This window comes from Micrasema longulum, unplaced genomic scaffold (genome assembly GCF_059751315.1).
Source record: "Micrasema longulum isolate JH-2025_06_02 unplaced genomic scaffold, ASM5975131v1 h1tg000112l, whole genome shotgun sequence".
NCBI classification, from domain to species: Eukaryota; Metazoa; Arthropoda; class Insecta; order Trichoptera; family Brachycentridae; genus Micrasema; species Micrasema longulum.
In genome coordinates this window covers 1,364,517-1,377,134 of record NW_028277318.1, presented here as the reverse complement: position 1 = coordinate 1,377,134, position 12,618 = coordinate 1,364,517, and the positions used below count along the sequence as shown (strand labels likewise).

Sequence of the window (12,618 nt, the reverse complement as noted above, 5' to 3'; positions counted from 1 at the left end):
CACTCTACCACAACTCGATTTTCATTTTTCCAGCGCAAGTTATTTATGATTATAGGAAATAGTCTGAAAATTTCAATAATTGACTAAAAAATAAGAACTCGAGTATTTCTCTTTTTTAAAAAAAAAAATTAAATTACCTATAATTGTGTATCGACGAAACAATTTTATAAATATTATATCTGAGTGATCATAAGTTTGTCATAATATTTTTTTGAAACATCATTTCACTCGTACAGTTTTGCAGGAACCTACGTCAGGGCCATTATAAACGTTATGTTCATCGGTACATATCAAAACGGTATAAAGTAGCATCGATATTTATATACAAAAATTACCAAATCTTTGTATGAAAATTAAAAGTATCTTCGTCGGTAACTTGTGAAATGAAAATTGTAAACATACTTATTCTATTTTCCATACGGAAAACTTAATTTGACTTTATAGATAAAATTGAAGATAAATGTTTACTTTTCATTGTTATCCGGGCCCAGGGCCCCGATTACAATTGAAATTTAACAGAGTTATGTTCGACTGTCAATGAAGAAAAACCGATATTTGTAAACGAAAATGAGTATAAATATACAAACATTCAGAGTATCTTCGTCGTTAACATACAATTGAACAATTTTATAAGAAAAAAATGTACGCATATTCTGCTTTTTATACAGAAAACTTAATTTTACTTTGCAGATAAAATTGAAGATAAATATTAACTTTTCATTGTAATCAGGGCCCAGGGCTGCTATTCCAAACACTCTCGCGGCCGAAGAAAGACTTTTATCTCGTGTGTTTACATACAAAATACGCTAGATAAAAGTGTTTTCTACGGGCACGAGAGCGTTCGGAGCGTGTATTTAGTACGTAAGAACTCGTTAAAAATGCATTTTCTACCCGCGCTTTTGCGTTCATAATACCACCCCAGGTGAGAGACATTTCCATAGGGTCTGCAACTACAAATGCAAATTGAGTGAATTTAGTAAGCTGGTTGCCCACAGATACCAACGTCTTGGTAGCTACTTTTATGTTCGTATCTACCTATGTAAATATATAACAGAGTCATCGTTATAGGTATACGTATTTGTATAAAACAAACTTTGAAAAATAGTTTATTTTATGAATATTTATGTAATACCCATAAATATTAATGAATTATTAATTGAATCATCGTGTGTTGACAGGTAATTGCCGGAACGGGAGTCCGCGGTTGGCTGGAAGCATCACACGAGCCATCTAATTGGCTGAAGTTCGTCCGCTCATCCAATCACAGCCATGAGGTCAATTTGCAGCACATCTTATTGGCCGGACAGGTGAGATATTAGAAATTAGAATTCTGAATTCAGAATACACCGTTCGCGTCGCAAAAACAAAATGCTAACAATTTTTAACCACATACTAAAAAAGCATTAATAACAAGTTAATAAAGTTATTTCGAGTGTTTAAATACTGAATGCCTTTTTACTCAAAACTTTGCTAAGGTAGATTTTTTTTTTGATTTTTATATTGTGCTAATGAGCGTATCGAAGAAGCTTCATTGTTACTCTTATTTACTTTTTTTACATATTATTATTATAACGTTCAACTTTACGAATGGTTGAGCATATGTGATTCATGAAGCGTGTATATATGTTATTATCTATTTATATTTCAATATGGCCATCTGATTGGTTCAAAACTAAATAATAGCTCAAATTTTATATAATCTGCAGTCTCATGAGATGAAGCCATAATAAAGCTAAAATATAATGTATCTATGTCTAGATTCTAGATTCTAAATCAGCAGATGTTTCTACAGAAATGAAAAACATGTTTTAGAAGATAACGTTTTTTCTAAATTTGTTGCAACCTAAACAATTTTGTAATTTTTATACTTTCTAAAACTGGAAAACTGTTCAGGCGTTGCCTAGTAGGTGAATTGGTTCAGCCGGATGAATCTCACTCACATGATAAAGGTTTCAGCTCTTTTACTCCACAAAATTGAACAGATGGAAAAGTTGAGGAAATTATAAAATAGGCAGAATGGTGAATGTTACACAGTGTGTAAAGTGGCCACTTAAACCAGCCAGTGACAGGTCATAAGCCCTGAAAATGCCTAGACTTCCATATTCCCTTCTCAAAAAGTGTTTTCCCTCTCTATTGCAACAAGTTTAGACCTAAATAACTCCCTAGGGAGGAAATTCAGCCCGTCAGCAAACATTTTGAATTAGTCAAAACATTGTTGATAATATTTTTTGACCATAGTGATCGTTTTTATCCACTTTATATTACAAATAATTAAGACCACGTTCTAAAAACATCAAATTTCCAAAATTTTATTATTCTCTGTCTATGCGTCCATACAATCGTTTTTTCAATTAAAAAAAATAAAATCGTAGATACTTCAAATTCACTATAAAAGTATGGTGTTTTTGTGAAAACAGCGATTTCCCACATGAATGAAAAGAGCAATTGCCCATTCAATATTTTATGAATGAACTAAAATATCATTTAATTAGCATTTCTACTACTATGTATCGCCACTTTCACTCATTGTTTGACAGTTCAAAAATATTCGGGATATACGATTAGATGGGTTTTTAGCAGTTTGTTTAGTTTGCACAAAAAACCACAAAGGTTCAAATATTATCTAAAAACTGCCATGTCTCACAAACATTTTATTTAATATTTAAATACACATACAATATTTAAAAAAATACGATTATTTTAGTGCACTTAAAGTATATTTTGGATTTTATTTCATTAAAACATATCAAAACAATAGTAAAATCGTAGAATTCAATTCAAACACTGCAGGAAAAAATGTTGGTTTATGACATTTGAGGTTTTTCAAGGCTTCAATTAAGCTACGCTGCTTTTGGCGTACCAAAGAAGTGTCCTATGCACCTCTGGATGCGGATAGAGAACAGACAACTATAAGTAGTATTACATTGAGGGGGTTTTTTTATGACCCAAGCAACAATTTAATTCCGCTGAAATTCTTACGAATTACATTATTTTAGTGGCTTTTTGCAATCTTACTAGTGAATTAGATAACATTTTTTTACATAATTCTGCATAGATACTTACCGTACTTAAAACTGGTTTATTTGGATCTTGCATAGTAAATTGAACGACCATTATTTCAAGTTTTTTTATAGGGTATTTTCACGAAGCGGGAAGAACGTTGAAATTATATTTTTTATTTAAAGCGGATTTTTACGATTCTAATGATAAAACTATAAATGAATAAAAAACAAGTTTTAATCGTTAATTATTGGGTTTAAAAACAAGCTCATATAAAACAGCTCGCAGTTGGCGGCACGTCATTTTGACGTCACACGTTATGCCCGCTGAGTGCGCTTCTTACAAACATTGCGTGCAAGTATTGCGCGTTAATGTAATACGTGTGGGAAACTTCTCGTTTTCAGGTAACTCAAAAAGTGCACATTTAACTCCATTGTCGAACATTTATTCGAACTCGCACGGAGAAACAAAAAAATAAAAACTGTAATATAAAAGTGGGAAAAATACTTTTCAGTCGGTTGAATTTTTGGGAGTAACATGAGAATACTTTGTTTTATTTTCAGCTATGGTATTCTGTTTCTCGAGACATTCCTGTGGGGGCCGAGCTGGTGCTGGGACCGAGGGATCCTCTTCTTCTGCAGGAGCTGCTCCAAGCTCCTCAAGATGATCGTCAGGACAGAGATGCCGGTAAGAAAAAACTGTTTCGCTGACACTTTTTTGTCAACATAAAATATATATATATATATTTGCGTTCCCAAATACCCGTTTACCAATCCCGTTTACGCAAATATTTAATTTTGAGGGCCATTTTCAACGAGTTTTAAATAACTCACTATTAGAAAATGGGTATCAAGTTGGGGTACAGTGGGATTTGAACAAGGGACCTTTGGTCCGTGAGTCCGATTGTTGATTCAGCGGAAAAAAAATAAGTGACGCGTAAAAATTTAGTATAAAAGTACTTTCAGGCGTTGCCTAGTAGGTGAACTAGTTTAGTCATAAGTAAGAAAAATCATATGGATAAGCAGCTCTATTTTTTAATTATATTTATATTTACATTAATTTTGCATTACAATAGTCCAGAAGGCCCCATTACAGTAGTCGATTATAAGACAGGGCTCAGGCTAGAAGAAAATAACATTTCTATTTTTGTGTTCACATCTTTTTTGTTTTGTGAACCGAACTTGGAAGATGGGGATGATGAAAAGAATTAGAGGAATTAAGCAGAGGGATTTTTATAATGTAATTAACCAATTCGAGATTTACTTACGATATTAAGAAACATATTAAAAGGTACATACATTTATTACACAATGACAATTGTTTCATTTTTAGAGTGTTTCAGAAAGATTTTTTTTATTATGCCCAAATACATGTTTAGTGATGTTCAGCGTAATTAAGAAATTTATCGCTATCCTACGAGGGAAGGTGAAGGTTTCAGGCTCCCCAAAACAAGAATCCAGGCAACTCAAAACAATCTGTATCATAAAGAATTTAAGATGTTTAATGAGTTGCCTAAAGATATTAGGGATGCTGAGTCTATCGCGTCGTTTCGTGGGATGGCGATGACTTTTGTTAAAACCAAACATCTATATAGGTAGAGTGTCATCGGAAAGAGTCTGGATTCTATAACAATGTTTTGTTTTTGAAATTATTTTTGTAAATATTGTTTTCATTTTTGTTTTTGCACCACAACAGGCCAAGAGGCCCCATTACAGTGGTGAATTACATCACAGAACACACAGGCTTGAGGAAAATCACATTGATTATTACTCAAGCTATAACTAGGTGTTCAAATTTTATTTGTACAACCATCTAAACAAATAAATTACATTTCATTAAAGACGAATTACTTATCTTTCATAGATTTTTGTAATGGAATTAAAAATCTGGTTATTTTGGGGGTTATATTATGGGGTGGACAGCGGGTAAAGTCACCTTTGGTTTATTCACTCATAATAATCTTTTCCCACACAAATATCGTTATTATAATGTACTGAACGGGGGTGTGCTCGTGTGCTGACCCCCTCCCCATCTGCTAGAATTATTTTAAAAATAATCTGTACACGGTGAATACAAAAATCAAGTACTTACGTGCTCTTGAAAAATAAAAATTCAATATATTCAAAGCAAGAAGAGAAAAAATGACAAAGCACCCAAACAAAGTTGCTAAAAAACGTTTATGTGGTCAATTTTCACAATACTTCGTGTAAATTCAAATCTTTGTAGACAATTGATAAATATGTCATATAGATTTCATAAACATAGGTAGGAAAGTGAATGTGACGCAGTGTGCAAAGTAATAACTTGCATTTGTAGACAGCTTGCCCACCACATACCGCACACTGCATCTGAGGACATAAGACTTCCACATACACGGAAAATTTGCTCTTTGTCAAACGAGAAAAGCTGCCCGTAGGAGCTCTCTGAAATCTGGTAGCCTTAGCATCTTTGTGCTGAATGAAAGAAATCCAGAAGTACATAATTTGTACTTCATTGGATTGAGAAGAGAGGGAAGTGAATTCTTCACTGACTGGGATTAAATTGATTGGACATGATCAATTTGCCGAAATGATAACAAAACTTTTGAAAAGCCTTGAAATTCTTTTTGGAAGTCACCAGATCTGTACATCTGACAGAATTTATAATAGGCCTATGGATTTGTAGACAGTACCTATTACAATGATGTAATAACCTATATTTACATTTAAGTTACTAATTAAAAATACTAGGTATACTTCCACTTATTTGTTTGACCAATTAGCGCTTTCACCCTCTAATGGACATCTTCAGCCAAAGTACACAAATAAATCGCGAAAAACATTCATATCTTAAAATTATTGTTGCCGTACATAATTTTTTTGCAAATGAATACCTCCTGCTTTTATTTTGTTCACACTACAAATTTTCTTTTTTAATTATTAAGTCAAGTATTTATTTTATTTTTGCTTCATTTTATAATTCATTTATAACTCGTTATGAATGTATCTTGCATTTTTGGTTATATTTTTTGTTGTGTATTAATTAATTTATTTATTTGACAATAATTGAAAATTATTGTAGTCTGCATTACTTTACTGGCTACTGAAAATAAAAGTTAGAGTAACATTGCGCATTGTCATTACAAGTTGATGAACCGAGAGCAGATAGCTGCTGAACTGCCAATATGTACAAAAAAAAATTGGTTTATATCGGCGCTGGAAAGGAAAAAGTTACCAAACGACATGTAGCAACTTAGTATCAACAGTTCTGTTTGTGAAATAGAAACATAATCCTTGACGAACGTTTTTGACTTGATGGCTAATCTAGGTAAAAATACTAAACAAAATATATCGATTGGGAATAAGAGTAGTAGTTGGCGCGTTCGCCTAACATTCTTGAGTTCCCGGGTACGATCCTTTGCCGGGCCGACAAAAAATATTTGTTTAAATTGTGTTTTGACACTGTAAAATTTCACTGTCCCTAGACGAAACTGAAACGTAAAACAGATCACCTTACACCACTGGGTACGGATACGAATAAGAAAATTACGATGATGATGATGTGTTATTCAATTGTATTGCCTCGGATATCGATATATTTCATGACGGTGGGATTTCTCTTAGGAAAGCAATTTCCCAATTGTAATATATGTATTTCCATTTTAAATGACTTTTTTTTTTCTCTTTTCTATTTAATAAATCTGCTGTGTATATTTTGTAATGCATTGAGAATGACTTGAATACTCTGTTATGTTCGCAATGTAACTAAAAATTAAAATTAAATGACCTTAAAATTCTAAAGTAAGTCATTCTTTCCCGTCAAATACTGAAAAAAATCAGAATAATTGGTAACCGTATTAAATCTACAAAAAAAAACAAACTGTGATATTCACCCTAGAAAAAAGTTCGCAGACAAACGTTCTTACTACAAAAGGGGATTTTTATCCATCCGATGGCTACTTCCGCAGCGTCGGCCATTTTACTTCCGGTTGGCGCGTGTGGCTTTCCTTCCCCTGTATAAGTTTGTCCCCAATTTTACCTGAAATCGTCCGATACAACCCGCGAAACTTGTAGATACTACTGGTCGAAACATTTCGTGACCGTTTAGAGAGGGATTGTATTGGTTTGTCGTTCTGATTCCTGAACTCGAAAATCAAATTCAAAAGTCATTCGAGGGAGCAAAGGTGAGGGTGTATGTTCCTAATTGAGAAAATCACCTGGCGGCATTTTAACCCCAATTTTGATTTGTAATTTTATTCGTTATTTCACATGCAGGGAAAATAAAACCTTACCAAAGATATTTTGCACATGTCGAAATGTTTGTAGACACGAATTGAAAACTAAATTGAAATAAAGGGATTTTTAATAAGAAGAAGAAACTCTTTTACTTTTTTAAAAAACATCGATAAATTAAAGAAAAATGGATGATTTTCCTTGTCTTTTGTAATATGTAGGTATAAATATTGAAATTTATTGCAAAAGAGAGGGAAAATATTTTAGAGAAGAGAATATATTAGTCAGGTATTTAGAGGGCTTACGACCTGTCATTGGGTGGTTAAATTGGTCACTTTACACACTGTGTAACATTCAGCATTTGTCATCACCAAAGTACTTTCGAAACGACTCAAATTTTTACCGGACACGGAGCTATGAGAAGTTACCTACATACGTTTAAATTAAGGAATGATGACTTTTGTCCATGCGATAATATTTCTTCACAGCGTATCGAACATCTGTTATTTCAGTGCCCATTTATCAGTTTATAACGACATAATCTTGAAGCAGAACGCAGGAAAGATGGAATATCCTTAACAAATATCCACACTGTCGTTAAAAATAGTTATCACGCGCCATTGTTCTTGGACTTTGCAACAATGGTGATTGGACTCATAAAGGTAATAAACCAAAATCAGTGATCGAACATCCCATTTCTAAGACAAACAAAAACGATTTTTTCCGAGTACCTTAGCTTTGTACATGACACGTAAGGCTACTAAACACAGGGGTCCAAATATATATTTAAAAAAAAACATTCAACATTCTACTTCACCCTTCAGTGCCAAATTGATCTAATTTTAACTAAAAAAATATACTTGTGTATGTTTTTTTATGGACGTAAAATAATGTTAAAAAAACAGTTTTATTTTCAAATTTTAGTTATGTAGACAATATGATACATCTGGCATAAAAGGTTTAAAAATACAAAAATACAAAAAAACCATAAAATAACCTTTTTTATTAACATTTTTTTTATCCAATCTTTATTTTACTTTTATTTGAGTACTTTGAGGAAACAATTCGAATTAAAAAAAAAAAAGAAATCACCATTTGGACTTTAGCTTAATTACACGTCTGACAGAACACGTGCAACTGACTTTTTGTTACATATCGATCAATTTTTCCATAGTGGCAATTTTTTGAATAAATTATAAAGGCTAGTGATAAAATATTTGAAATCACATTTATACTCCGATTATCGGTATGTAGCAGATCGTCTACAGTGGGCTCAACTCTTTCATCTGTTTACTTTTTAGATGTATTATAATAGAGCTGAAACATTTTTTGATGTAGGCAAGATTGACCTGACTCAATTATTTCACCTACTTGGCAATGCCTGAAACCATTTTTTAAATTTTTGTACTTCCTCTTATACCTGTTAGTTGAACCAACATTATTTTTTAGTATTATCGAATTTTTAGACAATGTTGAATTTCACTCCCTAGAGAGTAATTAGCTTATATTTAATTTGAAAAAAAATGCGTGAATACTTTAATATAAAGTAAATGTTTTAATTTAAAAAAAATAATTCTCGCGTACTATGGCGCCAATTTGAAATGATTGTATAACTCAAATCTAACATCTGTCCCAGCGGGTTTGGTGAGTAAGCGGTTTAGTTGATGCAAATCATTAAATATAATAAATCTCCACAATGATAAGGGTAGTGGAACATTCAGTTAACCCCTTCGATCTGACAAAGATAAGAAAATCGCAATAGCGCTCTGTTCAGTCAGTCACGCGCCGCGAAAGGGTTATAATTATTAAATTGGGCGGATGGGGATTATTTTTTCGAATGAATAAGTCAAAATCATGTAGGTGCCTATTTATTGCGGTGAATCGAATGACAAAAGTTTATAAAAAGAAATAAACAGATTTTTATCTTGTTTTTGTTGACTCCCTAAAAATCTGCATACTTCTACGAATGATGCATAGGGACGAAATAAATATTTAGTTTTTCTGAATACAAATATATTTAGTTCGACATATATTTCCTCACTCTAAACAACAATAAAGAAAATGCTAGAAACTTAATTGCAAATAATAGCTATAATTTAATTTAACTATACCCATTAAAAAGGTTTTAGATGCTGAACTTTTTTTGTATACTTTCATATTATATTATATTTACTTTATCTTGTTTGAAAAAAGAAAAGAAGAAACGCTGGTGTGGGGTTACTCCGTGTGCAACCGCTGATGAAAGGATTTTTTAAGAAAGAGTCAACAAAAAAAAATCATAACTGTTTTATTTTATGGTTTTATAAGTGGATAATACGGAGTAGTGGCTTTTCACGGGTACGATTTAAAATTATTAAAAAAATATATATATTTACATTAACTTATATTTATTTGTAAAACTATAATTGGCATATAATTCGGGTTTATTTGTAAATATGGTATTTTTTAATAGAATTAAATACAATATAAGATAAATTATACAGTTTTACAAGGGAAATAGATACAGAATCCTGAACAGGTGCTTTCAGCTCGATGGTTACTCTCAGGTAAAAGTCCTGAATAAGGTAATCGAGTGGAGATAAATCCGCCTCGCAGTGTAGTGGGTAGCGCGTTTGCCTATCAACCTTAAAGCCCCAGGTTCGATTCCTAGGAAGGTCGTCATGAAATATTGATTAGGAAGGTGGTTATACACTGCAATATTTCACGTACCTGGATTGGCAATTAAAGTGTAAGGCTGATCCCCTTACCTTCATGTAACAGCGGATTGTTATACTGCCTTTCCAAACTTAAAGGCTGTATCAAGCAAACATTAAAAAATGTGATTGTTGGTGATTTCTAAACAACCTATTGTCAAAAATGCATCTAAAGTTTTTAAAAATGATTTGTTGTCAAAAAATACCAAATACGTAAAAATCCACAATTTCCTCAAAACTTTAAAAACGTTTGTAACTGTCTTCTTGCTTGGAACGGCAGTGTACGCTGCATCTAGTGTACCAATGCACTGCCCTAAGCACCGGGAATCGAACTCGAGACATCATCATAATTTCTTTTCCGCATCTAATGGTGCATAGGCCATTGCATTGGTGCACCTATCGCTATCGCTGTGTATCTTGATCTTTTTTTTGTATTGAGGTAAGATGAGCAGTATTTACGCATCAGGTATCAGTCTAGGGACTATGAAATATTCCAGCGTAAAAACACGTTTTAAAATAAATATTTCGTATCAACCATGGCAGGAATCGAAACCGAGATCTCTTTCATGATAGACAAACTCGCTGACCATACACCACAAGGCAAACAATCTTATTTTGATTGCGCCGGGAATCGAACCCGAGATACCGTTACCATTATTAATGTTAGATATTTTTAATTTTTCTTTTAACTGTTTTCAACAATTACCATTGAATATAATTCGAGCTCAGGTTACCTTAGACAATTACTACCCCTAGATGTTATTACAATGCACCTACCCCAATAATAACACACATAACATGGCAATGAGGGGGTTGGCAGGAGGGTTGAAGCGACCGTTTGGCTTTTGCCCCGTTCCACATAAAGCAGTGCGGATGGAAACGATTGATACAAATAAAGCAGTCAAGGGATGTTAAAAAATATATTCTCGTTCCTTCGCAACCTTAAATTTAAAATAAATTTTAGGGAAACCGAATGGAAATCAAATAATGTTTACTTTAAAGCCCCCTCGAAAATAAATAAATTGGAAAAAAAGAAAACAATATTTAAACGAAATACGAACGTATGTATAAAGAAAACACAGCTTTGAAATAAAATAAATTATGGGTAGTTGTAATTTTTTTAAAGATATTTAGTTTTTATTGATATTTGAGTACGTCAATATTAAAAGGCACCTAACCACTATTTTACATTTTTTAGTAGATTTGAAAACAAATGATTTCTTCGCAATCATTGCTTTAATTAAGAACTTTAATGATTATTTAATTGTATTTTAATCAGTTATTACTTGTTAAAATATCAACAATTCATTGTTTCGTTTCAAAATGTACATGAATCTACGTGCTTCTGTTTCAAAAACTACTTTAATACATCGTTTAGTTTTAAAACGTTCTTATATTTATGATTCAATATTAAATATTTAATCATGTTTATGTAGAGTATTGTTTACATGTGGACAATACAATAAAATTACAATATTGTCCTGTCTCAGCTACGTGAACAGTCCCCAAAGCACAGATCAGAACGCTGGGACAATACGAAAATTCAGCCGCAGTTCACACATGACGCGTTTATTAGGAGCGAGTTCACGAAAAATACGGTTTATTTTATGCCAAGTTGTATTGAAATAGCTAAAGAACGTACCAAATAAAAAAAACCAAAGAAATAAAATAGTAAAAATAAAAAAAGTCTGCCGCCATTTTAGTTGAAAGTAGAAAAAATGAGCGGGAGCTACACGTTTACGTCGATCAAATCGATATTGACACAAGGTCCCGCCCGTGCACGTTCACAATAGCCTGCCCGTCTATTTCGGTGACAAAGTCTCGGAACAATGTTTTGTCCTACAAATTTTACATTTTGTTTTTTTTTTAAATATTTTCGCTCCTATATGAAACCCGTAATTGGTCTTGTTTTTTATTGTTATTCTTTTTGTATTGTTTATAACTATGACTGTGTTGGTTTCAAAAATAAAGAAAATAAAATAGGGTTGTGGTCCCGTGGCTAGTTTTGCGGACTCACAGGCCAGAGGCTCGAGTTTCATACCCCACTCTACCCCAACTTGATTTCAATTTTCTAATAGTGAGTTATATAAAACTTGTTGAAAATGGCCACCAAAAGTTATATATTTTGGTAAATTATAAGGACGCTCATATTTATTTATATACATTATTATACACGAAGACAGTAGTCGATTTAAGCCAAAACAATATCGTCCACTTGTAAATGGTCATGCCTCATATTTATTTAAGATAGTTGTGCAAATAAAATTTGAACATCTAGTTATATTTTAACTAATAAACAAAACCATTTCAAAAACAAAACATTGTTATAAAATCCAGACGCTTTTTGATGACACTCTACCCACATGGGTAAATCATGCTTTCACAAAATTACTTGTACTCACATTTGTATGTATTTTATACAATTACACATAATCATAATAAATAAATAATTTATTTTTTTTAAATACAGTCGTAATTTATTACTTAAAATAATTCATTTTAAATTGAATAAAACACCAATTGAGATCGAGAATTCAAACGGTTTAATTTAAATTGTCCGTTTCGTAGTCTAATGTCCGTTAGTGTTTTTGGTAAAACAAAGGGGTTCCATATTAAACGCAGGTTCCATTTTCCCACCTTTTCCCATACCATTTTATATGATTTGTAACTAATATAAAAATATCGGAGTTACTACAGAATATTTGTATCTAATA

General features: G+C 32.3%; 1 protein-coding gene across 1 annotated transcript in view; it reads left to right on the top strand.

Moving 5' to 3' along the window:
• The window catches only part of ham (hamlet), a 125,924-nt gene that overhangs the window by 58,985 nt on the left and 54,321 nt on the right, over positions 1 to 12,618 (top strand). Inside the window, exons 3-4 of the mRNA XM_088238714.1 lie at positions 1,179 to 1,307; positions 3,564 to 3,687. Of these exons, the coding sequence (XP_088094840.1) occupies positions 1,179 to 1,307; positions 3,564 to 3,687 (253 nt within the window). The remainder of the gene's footprint in view (positions 1 to 1,178; positions 1,308 to 3,563; positions 3,688 to 12,618) is intronic.